Here is a 12,416-nt window from a genome sequence, read left to right as displayed (position 1 = left end):
ATTTATAATTGATTACAGAATATTGTGCATTAATAAGTTTTATATGTAAAGCAATAAAAGTTACAGAACTTTGTAAAATGTTATGAAAATTTCTAGGTTTTAAGTAACAAAATTACAGAAAGAAATCCTAATTTCTTTATCCTTCTGCTTGAAGAATGTATAACTGCTTTATTTAATATTTGAAATGTTATTGGTTTCTTTTTTTGTGTTTGGGATTGTCAAAATAATATGAAGGCTATTAGTGCTTATATCCTGATTAATAAAATATGAAAAGAAAAAGTTGTGCTTATAAAGTAATATCATAGACTGTGGTGTTGGGATATGATATAAGGCCATTTAATTTCACAAAATTTGTTTTTGTAGTTTAACCATAGACAGATAAGTATCTACAAACAATGTTTGAATAAATTAATACTTAATGTCAGTGTTTCATCATAAATTTTTAAATAAAGGTACCTAACACCTAAAAAATAAGCATCTAATCCAATTATTGGAGAGAGATCTAAACTAGTTTTATAAGAATAAGAGAAACTTGTACTTATATAAGAAGTTAGTGTATTGTAGTAATTTTATGAACATTAAAATTTGTAACATAACTAAGATCTTTCTTCACAAAATATGATTTTAAAAATGATTTGTATCTCACTAGACATACCTGATCGAAGTCACGTGATTTTACATCTCTTTTAATGTTGTGTTTACAAATTTATATGTTACAGTGGGACTAAACCAGGGTTTCTCAAAGTTTAGGTCACAGAAAAGTTTGGGAATAAAAGGGCTAAGTTTTAAGTCTGCATCTATCTAGAAATAACTGAGAAAAATACTTATCACATAGTTTTATTGTTGTGTTTACAAGTGAGTCATGTTATGGTGACATTAAACTATTGGAAGTTAATCTGAAGTTACAAAAAAGATCAGCCTGAGAAGGATTCAAAACCATGATTCTACATCCAAAGCAGCAGCTTCTGATCTAACCAACTAAGCTAGTGCATCTTGTACACCACATGTCTCAGTGTTCCATTTGACGATATATGACAGGACTTTCTAGTAATTTTTTTATTCTTTTATGCCCATATAGAGCAATGAAGTAAAAACCAACTTAGGCTCATGGCATTAAAGACAAGTTAGCTTAGTTAGTCAAGACTGAATTTGCATGATAAGAAAAGTAATGATTTTGAATTCTTCCTAGTTTTAGTTTTCACTTCTTAATATTAATTTCTAACAACACAGAATGATGAGCCACCTGTATCATTTCTAATTTTTGAAGCTAAAGAGTTGTGTCTGTAATAGATAAAAAAATTGGCTTTAAAACAAATGAACCATGTGCTGTATGTGGGCATTACTAAGTTGTTTTGAATATTTTCAGGAGTGGATGATGGGAGTGACCTTGATCGACACATGCTGACAGGAATTTATGAAAGAATCAAGGCAAGTGAGTTCAAACCAGGATCTGACCATGTGACACAGGTGATGAAGGTCCAACAGACTATAGTGGGCAAAAAACCGGTATGTTAATTCATTCTTCCTTTTCGATTGTAATAAAAAAAAAAAGATAAGTGAATTCTATCCTGCTAATTAGTATGTTAAACATCTGTGTTTAATAAAAATAACTATGTTGCATTTGTATGAAATAAGGTTTGTATGCTTTTCTACAATCAATATTCATTAGAAAAACAAATAGAGATCATATTTATACACCATCCAATGGCTCAGCAGTCAATCAGAAGGCTTATAACACCCAAAAATAGATTTCAATACCTATGGTAGGCATAGCACAGGTAGCCCATTGTGTAGCTTTACACTTAGTAACAAATAAAGAAATATGTTTGTACTGACAGTTTAGCTTTGAACACCAAGACAGTTATATAGAAATATATACAACAATCCAAACTATTATTGTGATGGTTATTAGCATTATATACTAAACATGATGATAAAATGAGGAGGAGGAGAAATTCCTACTGAGTAGAGCATTAGAATTCTTTGGCAGTTGATTAATTTTTGTGAAGAACTGAGTTTTGTTGATTTAATTTGTATTCTGTATAGAGTTTATACAAGCTGCTAACTGTGACAATGATTGACATATTATCACCATAAACTTATCTATCTATATATATATATATACACACACACACACACACACACACAAGTAAATGAAAATAAAATCATCATTGTACTTAGCCAATTTTAGAACTCGGTGTTTTACAACTGAGTCTTAAATATATTGGGATAACTATAGACTATAGCATCTACTTTGCAATGTTTTTGAGTGATTGTTTTAGCAACAGAAGTAAAACGAAAGATCTATCCATAACAAAGGTTTACTTACAAAACATACTAGTCTGGCATGGTCTGGTGGTTTGGTTGCTCAACTTGCAATCTGAGGATAGCAAGTTCAAATCTCAGTACTGAACATGCATGCCTGCCATTTCAGCCTTGGAAACATTGTAATATGACAGTCAATCCCACTTTTATTGGTAAAAGATTAGCTCAAGAATTTATGATGTTGACTAGCTGCTTTCCTTCCAGTCTGTTACTTTCAAACTAGGGATGGCTGAAAAAGCTAACCCTCTAGTAGCTTTCCACAAAATTAAGTAAACAAATAAAGCTTACTCAAGTAATATTGGACTGGATGCTAATCTTCATCTTTGGTATAAATAATATTGGACTAGATGCAAATCTCCATCTTTGGTATAAGTGATATTAGACTGGATGCTAATCTTCATCTTTAGTATAAGTAATATTGGACTAGATGCTAATCTTCATCTTTGGTATAAGTGATATTACACTGGATGCTAATCTTCATCTTTGGTATAAATAATATTGGACTAAATGCTAATCTTCATCTTTCGTATTTCACTTATACTAAAGATGAAGATTAGCATCCAGTCCAATATCATCTATACCAAAGATGAAGATTAGCATCCAGACCAATATCACTTATTCCAAAGATGAAGATTAGCATCCAGTCTAATATCACTTATACCAAAGATGAAGATTAGCATCTAGTCCAATATTACTTATACTAAAGATGAAGATTAGCATCCAGTGTAATATAACTTTATTGGACTAGATGCTAATCTCATCTTTGGTATAAGTAATATTGGACTAGATGCTAATCTCATCTTTGGTATAGATGATATTGGACTAGATGCTAATCTCATCTTTGGTATAGATGATATTGGACTAGATGCTAATCTCATCTTTGGTATAGATGATATTGGACTGGATGCTAATCTTCATCTTTCATATAGATGATATTGGACTGGATGCTAATCTTCGTCTTTTGTATTTGTAGAACCTTGCACTTCCACACAGACGTCTTGTGTGTTATTGTCGACTTTATGAAATATACGATATCAATAAGAAGGAGCGACCAGGAGTTCATCAGCGAGAAATCTTTCTTTTCAATGACATGATTATGGTAAGTGGACCCAATGTGGTGAAATACACATACTGCTTGATTAAAAAAATGTTTTTATTATTATGTAGTCAGTATTAAATGTGATAATAAAATAATAGTAGAAGATCTGTGAAGAAGACAGTGTGTCATATATACATACAGATATGGTTTCTTTTAATTGTTCCTCTAACTTCACACTTTTAACTTTCACAACGTTTTAAAATCATATTCTTCTTGAGCAAAGCATTAGTATTTTTGGCAGTTTATGAATTTTCATAAAGAATTAACTCATGTTTGTATAATTAACTGACCTCAATTGTGAGATGAATTATATAAATACCATAGTTAAATGTAAGATAAATGAAGTAAAATGGAAAACTTTTAGCCTTTATCAAAAAAGAGGAAATTTTGATTTTATCTTATTATGAAAAGTAAAAAACTTGGAGCATTTAACTAAATTCAAGTAAGGTTTGCTTTCTGACATTGTATAAATCTGAAATTTTAGATTAAACACTTTTATGAATTTCTTACACTGCAAGTTTTGTAAAGGCTCATCCAAAACATCCAATGAAAACAACAATATACTAAAAACATGATACATTTTAAATTACAGATAAAGCTTTGTAAAAAAAACTAAGTGCACTTTTTAATCTTTTTTGTTTTAGGTCACCAAGATATTCAACAAGAAAAAAAACAGTGTTACTTACACTTTTCGCCAGTCTTTTTCTCTTTGTGGTATGAACGTTACTCTTTTTGAAGCCCCTTGTAAGTTCTTTTTTAAACATTTATTTTGTTAAACATGAACACTCATAGCCAAAAATTTAATTCCTTTGTAAGTGAAGAGTGTACATTTTTGTATTGTACTTCTAAATAGCACAATAGCATAAATTATGCATTTGTTTTCAATAAATTCAAAATTTCTCCCATTCGTATTTTTAACATTGCCTTGACAAACAAATCCAAACATGGTCCACTATATATAACCTCCACAAAACTCTGTGAGTACAAATACAGACACATTCTGGGAAAGTAGATCAGTCATATGTAATGTGTGAAAGATGAAAAAACATTGTAAACTGAGTGAATTTGAGAAGAAAGGAGATTACAGGCTGCTGAAAGTATTTGGATACTGATCATTGAAAAATTTGCAGTGACTGGTCATACACCATTTAATTTTATTGATCACATGGTTGTACAAAAACAAAGATGCTCATGGGCCACCAAAAAATACTGTTTAAAAAGTGCAAATATTCAATTATCAAGATTGTGAAAAGCACTGAAAATCTTCTTTATAGTATTCAGTATAGTCCACGTGAAGGATTACTACTTGGTAGTATTCTAGAAGGAATGGGTTTCCGAAACCATGCATCACCATTAACCATCATGTTTTGTTTGGTATAAAGCCTCTCAACACTCAAATCTTGGCCCCAAAATTTGAGGAAGGATGAGAGTTATTTCTCCCAGTTTCAAAATACTGATGTAATATGAGTCTGAAGTTAGGAAATGAACAGTTTTATGATTACTGTGTTGAATCAACTATAAAGGATGGTTATGGGAGGACTTGTGAAGTAGGTGACATTCTGTACTTTGGGTATGTTATCTGTCTGTGAAATGTTTGCACTTCTAAGTGTTGACATATATTAAAATGTCTTAAATGAACACAAAAGTCGATGTGTTATTCCACCAGGATAATGCTCCCTTCCCCAAAGGATGCTTGATTTCATCGTGATGACTACAAATCCTGGATATCCCATAACTCAGAGATGATGTCTTTGGGAACATGTAGTAGGGTTAGGCCACAGCTTTCTAGTCATTATCAACTGACAAAGTTTTTAAAATCACAGTGAAAACAAGTCTACAAATCCCCTGTTGGAGCCTAACTGAGAGTACTTGAGCGTTGTGTATTTGTGAAGAGTTTTATATAAGTATTGAAAATTTTATCAAACTAAATGACCAAGTGAAAATAGTAACAAGTCCTATTGTAAGTGATAATATTTGATAAACAAATAAAGTTCATAGAGAATACAAAGGGATCATTGTTGCTTTTAGTTTCAGCCAATCAAATTGCATGAGTATTTACTGTTAAATGTCAATATCTTTTAACCCTTTTAGAGACACTGGTGTTTAATTTTCCAGTAATTTAACCAACAAAAGTTTTTTTTTTAATTAGTCATTAATATTCTTTTTATGGTACTATATCCTTAAGTTATTTATGTTTGTAAATAGTAAAATTATCAGTGTTAAGTTAGCAACCTAGCATAATATCTACAGTTGTATTCTAAATAGATACTTATATTCCCATCTTAACACCAGATCAAGTACAGGGTAATTTATATGTGTTACAAATTTTGTATTAGCTCATTAATTTTAGAATTTTAAAAAGAAATGTTTTTATAATAACTGCTGCAAAAATTCACAAATGGCATTTCAATCTGCTGATTTTTATCACATTTTGGTATTTTATGAAATTTAAAAGAATAATTTATTTGCTTTCAGAGAAATAAAGTAAGAAAATTTTTCTGTTTTGCTTACTTTGCAGATTATCCACACGGTATTAGGCTTAGTCAAAGAGTGGATGACAAAGTACTAATTACTTTCAATGCCCGGAACGAACATGACCGTTCAAAGTTTGTGGAAGATTTAAAAGAATCTATTCTAGAAGTATGTTCTGCTGTTTTTTTCATATAAAGAGAATGTCACCGTGTTATATATTAAGTTAATTTACTATATACAAAAAAAAGTAAGGTCAGTTTTAATCTTAAACTTTCAATTGTTTGATATATTTATTCCTGTTTATGGCAAATGATTAATGAATTGGAATTACAGAAGGACTAAAAATGTAGGTTTTATATTCAAAGTTTTTTGTTTTACAAGCACCTCAATAATGCTTTTTATCTTTTCTAAGAACATTTCTGTCCTGTTTATATGAATATTGTAGCCTTTTTGTTTTTGCTGAAATTTTTATTGAAATTTCTATAAAATGTTTTAAGACCTTTGTTGGCTCCTGCATGAAATATTAATGTAATTTATTCCTTTTTCATTCCAGATGGACGAGATGGAAAGTATGAGGATTGAAGCAGAGCTGGAGAAGCAGAAGTCAGTAAGAAGCCGTGGGGGGGATAACAGAGACTCTGGGGTAGCTGACATGGAGATTGTTCCTGCTTCAAGCAAGGAAAGTCGGCAAGTGACCAATAGTCTTTCTGCAAACTTGAAACGTTCTGCTTTGTCTAATTCTTTGTTAGACCTTCATGAGCAGCGTAAGCCCTTTTTTATCTTTCTTTCTATTTATTTTTCAATAAAAGTTTCTGATATGTCACATTCATATTCTACGTTTTGGCTCAGTTGTAATTTTTAAAACAAAATGATGTCTAATACTTTCAGTAGATATATGTAATATTAAAATAAGTTATAAAATTTGTTAATAATATTTTTGTTGAATTGTTTAGTAATGCTTTTGTAATAAACTAATATAAAAAAACTTATAGTTTGTATTTAACTTTAAATAATAAGTTGATTTTTGATCTAAAGGTTGTCAACTATTCTTCAAGAATTTGGAATTATAATGAAGATAACTCCTGGTGAACATTTGTGATTAAATGATACAGTACATTTTAGAATGGAATGTTATTTGTACTTCAGTATATTTTACATGTTTAACCTCTTCCATGTCAGGTTTTTCTTGAAAATGAGCTAAACAAAATCTTATTTCCTGTTTTGACAGCTGGCAATACTTATATATTAATGATACAAAAGTTATTTTGTGATCTGTTATTATATTTCTGCACAAAATGTACTCAATAAATAAATTTTTCTTATCTGGATCTACACATGATGTGTATATATATATATATATATATATTATTTTAAGGAAAATACAGTAACAATAGGAATTCTTTTCTCTGGTGTTTATGATTTACAATTCAGAATAAATCTGGTAGATAATACCATATACAGTATTTCCATTGCCATCTAGTGAACACTGATTGTAATATATAATAACATGTGAATAAATTTGGGCAAATAATTTAAAATATGTTGAGAAATAGTTTGTCTGAATTAACTCAGGCAACTATTTTTTGAACTATGGAGGGTACCTGAGTTATCTTAGGTAAATTACAGAATGGGTTAATAGTTCAGTGGCACATCCAGGACTACTGACTGTTATCAGATAGTGAAATCTGCATGGTTTCAGAGCTAATGATGCTTGACCAACTAGAGATTTCAGAAGGTATACTAAAGTAAATTTAACACGCAATGGGGGGAAAAAATCATCACTTGCAGTTTTCAAAGAAAGATTAACTTTAAAATTGTTTTTTAATAGAATTTTGATAATGGACATTTAAAACTTGGGACTTCTATTTGATAATACACTGTATACTATGTCAAGTAGAAAAATAAAGAAAGTGTGTGTGTAAATTATTAAATTAACTTGTCTGTTTATTTTTGATAATCAAATCCTTCTGGTAAATGACCCAATTAACTTGTCTGCTTATGTTTGATATTCAGATCCACCTTATAATTGTGGACCAGATTAACTTGTCTGCTTATGTTTGATATTCAGATCCATTTTGTAATTGTTGACCCAATTAACTTCTCTGCTTATGTTTGATATTCAGATCCATTTTGTAATTGTTGACCCAATTAACTTGTCTGATTATGTTTGATATTCAGATCCATCTTATAATTGATCCAATTAAATTGTCTGTTTATGTTTGATAATCAGATCATTCTTGTAAATGACCCAATTAACTTGTCTATTTATGTTTTACAATCAGATCCTTCTTGTAAATGACATATGCTACATTTGTTATCCCTGAATTTTGTAGTTCTTCAGATTATCTTTTCAATCAATGTAGTTTAATGTCTCTATGTTTTCTTTACATAGATTAGATAGTTTTAGATTTTACTGATAATCTATGATATGGTTTTATTAAAGTTTTGAGTGCTAAACATACTACTTTTGTTGTGCATCAAGATAAATCAAACCTCATCTCCAAATTTTGGAAAAAGAAAATTTAAAATATTTAAACTATCAGTGATAATGAAATGTTGACATTTTTACATTTATAATTATAGAAATGAACAAACCAGTACGACGAGGCAGTGCAGGATCACTGGACAGTGGAATGGTCAGTAACTCTAGATAAGATACTAAATTTCATAAACAATAAGGTATTTTAATTAGCTGTTAACTGTTTCTCTTAGCTACTATAAAACATGCAAAGTGTTATTGTAATAGCTACTTTTGATATGTTTAACCTTACATGTGAGTTTAAACTGTACTGATAGAATTAAGTTACTCGTATAGGAACCGTTCTTGGAAATTTTTAATTACTATATTTAATGAAATTATTGTAACGTACTGATTACATATACTGAAGTACTTTTCATCATTTCAGTTAAAAGTTATCTTTTTTTAATTATATATATATATATATATATATATATATATATATATATATATCAATTATATTTTGTCAAGTAATTGTTAGCTTGGAAGGTTTTTATGCAGATGCTATGATGACAGTTTGTTTTAGATAAAGTAATTTTTCTTGTTTATTTTGTTACAGTCAGTATCTTTCCAGTCATCAGCAGCTAGTACAGTAAGTAGAGATTCGCTACTCCAGACAGTTCCAGTTAATGGAGCAAACAAAACAGTAGTAGACAGTGGTGTTATTCCAGTTACGTCTGCAGGCAAGTCTTCAAACACTCCAGGATTTTTGGGTGGTTTGTTCAGCAAGAAAGGAAAGTCTTCAAGTAGAATAAATACGCGTAAAAATGCTGAAACCTCGACTATGTGATAAAAATGTGACATAGATACTACTTAAAATTTAATGCTGTACCAAAGTGATTAGAGAAGAGCAGATATTGATGATATACTGATATTTGTATCATCAGCTTTTCGTCTATGGAGACAAAGCTGAGAAAGTTCTGGATTCAAGTGAAGGTGTGGCCGTAGTATTTACCATCGAGAATAGTGAACATGAGAAGGCCAACTGATTGTTGTTACACTGCTCATTGCTTGCATGTATAGAAACATAGTCTGTCTAAATATTAGCAGAGAGCAGCTTTGTGCCAAAGGTTATAAGTCGGGCCAAAGGAATTCTTGTTGATTACAGTCTGCAGTTAACTAGTGGTGTTTTATATATTGTGTCATTGTTTTTCTTTTAATTGAATGATAGAAAAGTATTAGATTCCTTAAAGTTAAGATAATAAAACAAGAACTTCTCTGTACATAAATTTTCAGAAATGTTGTGAATTAGGGGTAACTTGAAATCGGTAGATCATTAAAATAAATGTAATAAGTATATAAAGATGTAGTCTTACCTGAAAGTGTATAGTGCAACATAATAAAAGTTCTCTTAATATATATTTTTGCCTTTTGTTCCTGTGAAATGTGTAATTGACAATCCTTTTTAGTTTTTGTATAAATTGTTTTAATTGTTTCTTAAGTAGGTATGATCTTATTTGTTGAAGGTTTTGTTATACTTTTAAATATTTTACCAAACATTGCCCATCACGATCAGTTTATTTCTGTCAGAGTTCATTATTACATAATAAAATGTACTGTACTGATCAAGGAATAACTAAAGAAATAACTGATGAATTAAATTGTAAATTTTATATTTGTATTCAAAATAACTATTTATCATGAAGATTTTTAATTTCACTGACCATGAATTTGAATCACTGACAATGTGCAAAGAACCTAAACCAAACTCTCTGTCATTGAAATCTGTCTAAAAGATTAGCTTTCATTAAATCTTCATAGCCAGTTATTTATTTTGGCAATTTTTTGTTAGATGTAATAAAAAATCTCACTTATTTTGTAAACTTTAAAAATGTGAAACAAACGTATTTACTTATTTTAAACAATATTTTTTGTAAAGACATGATGGTTCTTCAGTTGTTTTAATTGTATCAAGATATCAGTTGAATATTGATCAGTAACATTACAACCAGGAGATGACATGAAATAACAACAACATTAGGTAGGGATAATTTATTCTAAAAATATTTGCCTAATTCAAGGTAGTTTAGACACTGAGGTAATTTCTTATTTTCAAAGTGAATTGTGCAATGATACAAAAAAAATGAAACTTTCGTTTCTCTAAAATCATCTAATGCAATTACTGTATCCTAGGTTATTGAGAAAAATGTCATCTAAAGTAAAGTGATGATTGGCAGGTTAAAAGAAATCTTGTTTAAATAGGAGAATTCCTTATTTGAATAATAGATAATGTATTACCTGCAAAAAAAAACTGCGGCTCATAGAATGGCTGTGTGTTGTTTTTGTTTTTCGAAGTGCATTCTTTTAGCTCATAACTCCATCTATTGACCGATTTGAGATCTAATTACAGCCGTTTGTATTGAGGATTCCCACTTGTTTCCTTTTGAAGAAAAGGGAGAACAATTTCATGATCAATTCTCAAAACACTTGAGTAAGTACTGGCGTTGATCTTAATATCTAGCTAATAGTTTGGAAAGCCAGAAACAATAATTTAGTAAAATTATGCAAATACATGCTTTTTAAAGGGATCATGTTACATGGTAATTTAGCACAGTTGACTTTGTGATATACGTAGATAGCTAAGATGAATTTATCATTTAATATAACTAAGTAGTCTTGCTAGAAATATTGTCCAGTGCTACAAAAAAATTCAGTTTTATTATCGTGAAAGAAGTTCAGTTATTAACGTATTTTTGTATTGTAGATTAGAGTAGTTAATTAAAAATTACACTGTACCACAACAATTCTTAGCTGAGAAATAATGATTTTGATAATATGGTCAGGTTAGCGTATGTGGTGTTATACAAGCAAATAAAACTTCTCATTGCTTTTGAGTGCGATACTAAGTTTAACCTTGAACTAGCTCAAAGTCTGAGTAATGCTGTACTGTAATTAGTTTACCATACACAAACTTGTAGCTGATTTACAACCTGCGAGATAAATTGAAAAAATATATTCGAAAGGAAGATTATTATGTTTGTTAATAAAAATTCTCTACTGTACTCGCTATGTACTTAACTTCTTTTAACTGTAGTAAACGTAATTTTAGTGTTTCTTAAATGTTGCCTTCTTAACTGGTGATTGTGTTTGGAAAATGTATAAAAGTTTCCTAAAGTTAGTTGTTTTTTTAAACCAAACGTTCCTTCCTTCTGAGAGAAATCATCATCTCTTCAGTAAAGTGCCTTTTTTTCTTTTTTGCCGAATGCCGAAGAAAAAAAGTAACCATAACATCTTGATATCAAAGAAAAATTAAAGCTATTCTTTTGGGTCCTGCAAAATTTTAAGAAAAGTAGTTGTTTTTTTTTTCTCAAAAGATAAAGCTAATAAATAACACTGAAGTGACGTTTGGAGAGAGAGAGAGAAGCGAAAACGTAATTATTTTTGGTTTTCAAGGAAAATTTTCTCACATTAGCTGGTTTAGAATTTGTAGAAGATAATCAGATATATATGTAGAAAGGTGACCAATTTATCGAATTTACTCAAATCTGTACATGTGTTTTAGCATGACTGTTTCGTTTTAGGTTTATATAAAATAATTAAAAGCGCTTATTGGAAAAGACTCTTACTTTGGTGACTCAGAAAAGTTTCGTGGAGTGTGCGCACTTTGTAAACTTGTATGTTATCTCTGTTATCATAATAATGCAAATAAAGAAATGATATATCATTAATGTCTGCTTTTTTGTTAAAATAAAAACAAATTACATTCAACTCGACCCACACGTGTGGAAAAAATTAGATTTATGGGCCAGGCTTTCTTAAAGGGTCCATTTTTCAACTGGTCAATGTTGAAAACATTTCTTCGGCCATAAGTATGATTTGTACAGTTCTTGAAAATATAACTACTGAAAAACCTTGTACCAAAAATCTAGCACTAGGGCTATATTCTGTTATGTTTTTGAAGATCTAGGGCTACATTCTGTCATGTTTTTCTTCCTTGATACTATATACTCCCCTCTAAAGTAAAGGGGAACACCTAAAGGAGGTCACGCGATTTCATGTTCA

The 12,416-nt window shown here is 29.9% G+C and overlaps 1 protein-coding gene across 1 annotated transcript in view; it reads left to right on the top strand.

The window, feature by feature from the left end:
- Nucleotides 1–12,078, top strand: part of LOC106460841 (IQ motif and SEC7 domain-containing protein 1-like) — an 88,516-nt gene extending 76,438 nt beyond the window's left edge. The window contains exons 7-13 of the mRNA XM_022387644.1: nucleotides 1,363–1,506; nucleotides 3,299–3,424; nucleotides 4,069–4,168; nucleotides 5,943–6,064; nucleotides 6,450–6,660; nucleotides 8,480–8,532; nucleotides 8,974–12,078. Of these exons, the coding sequence (XP_022243352.1) occupies nucleotides 1,363–1,506; nucleotides 3,299–3,424; nucleotides 4,069–4,168; nucleotides 5,943–6,064; nucleotides 6,450–6,660; nucleotides 8,480–8,532; nucleotides 8,974–9,204 (987 nt within the window). The 3' untranslated portion in view covers nucleotides 9,205–12,078. The remainder of the gene's footprint in view (nucleotides 1–1,362; nucleotides 1,507–3,298; nucleotides 3,425–4,068; nucleotides 4,169–5,942; nucleotides 6,065–6,449; nucleotides 6,661–8,479; nucleotides 8,533–8,973) is intronic.
- The last annotated feature ends 338 nt before the right edge of the window (nucleotides 12,079–12,416 follow it).

Source organism: Limulus polyphemus, unplaced genomic scaffold (assembly GCF_000517525.1).
Source record: "Limulus polyphemus unplaced genomic scaffold, Limulus_polyphemus-2.1.2 Scaffold847, whole genome shotgun sequence".
Classification (NCBI taxonomy): Eukaryota; Metazoa; Arthropoda; class Merostomata; order Xiphosura; family Limulidae; genus Limulus; species Limulus polyphemus.
Note: the sequence above shows the minus strand (reverse complement) of the source record. Positions and strands in the feature narration are given on the sequence as shown.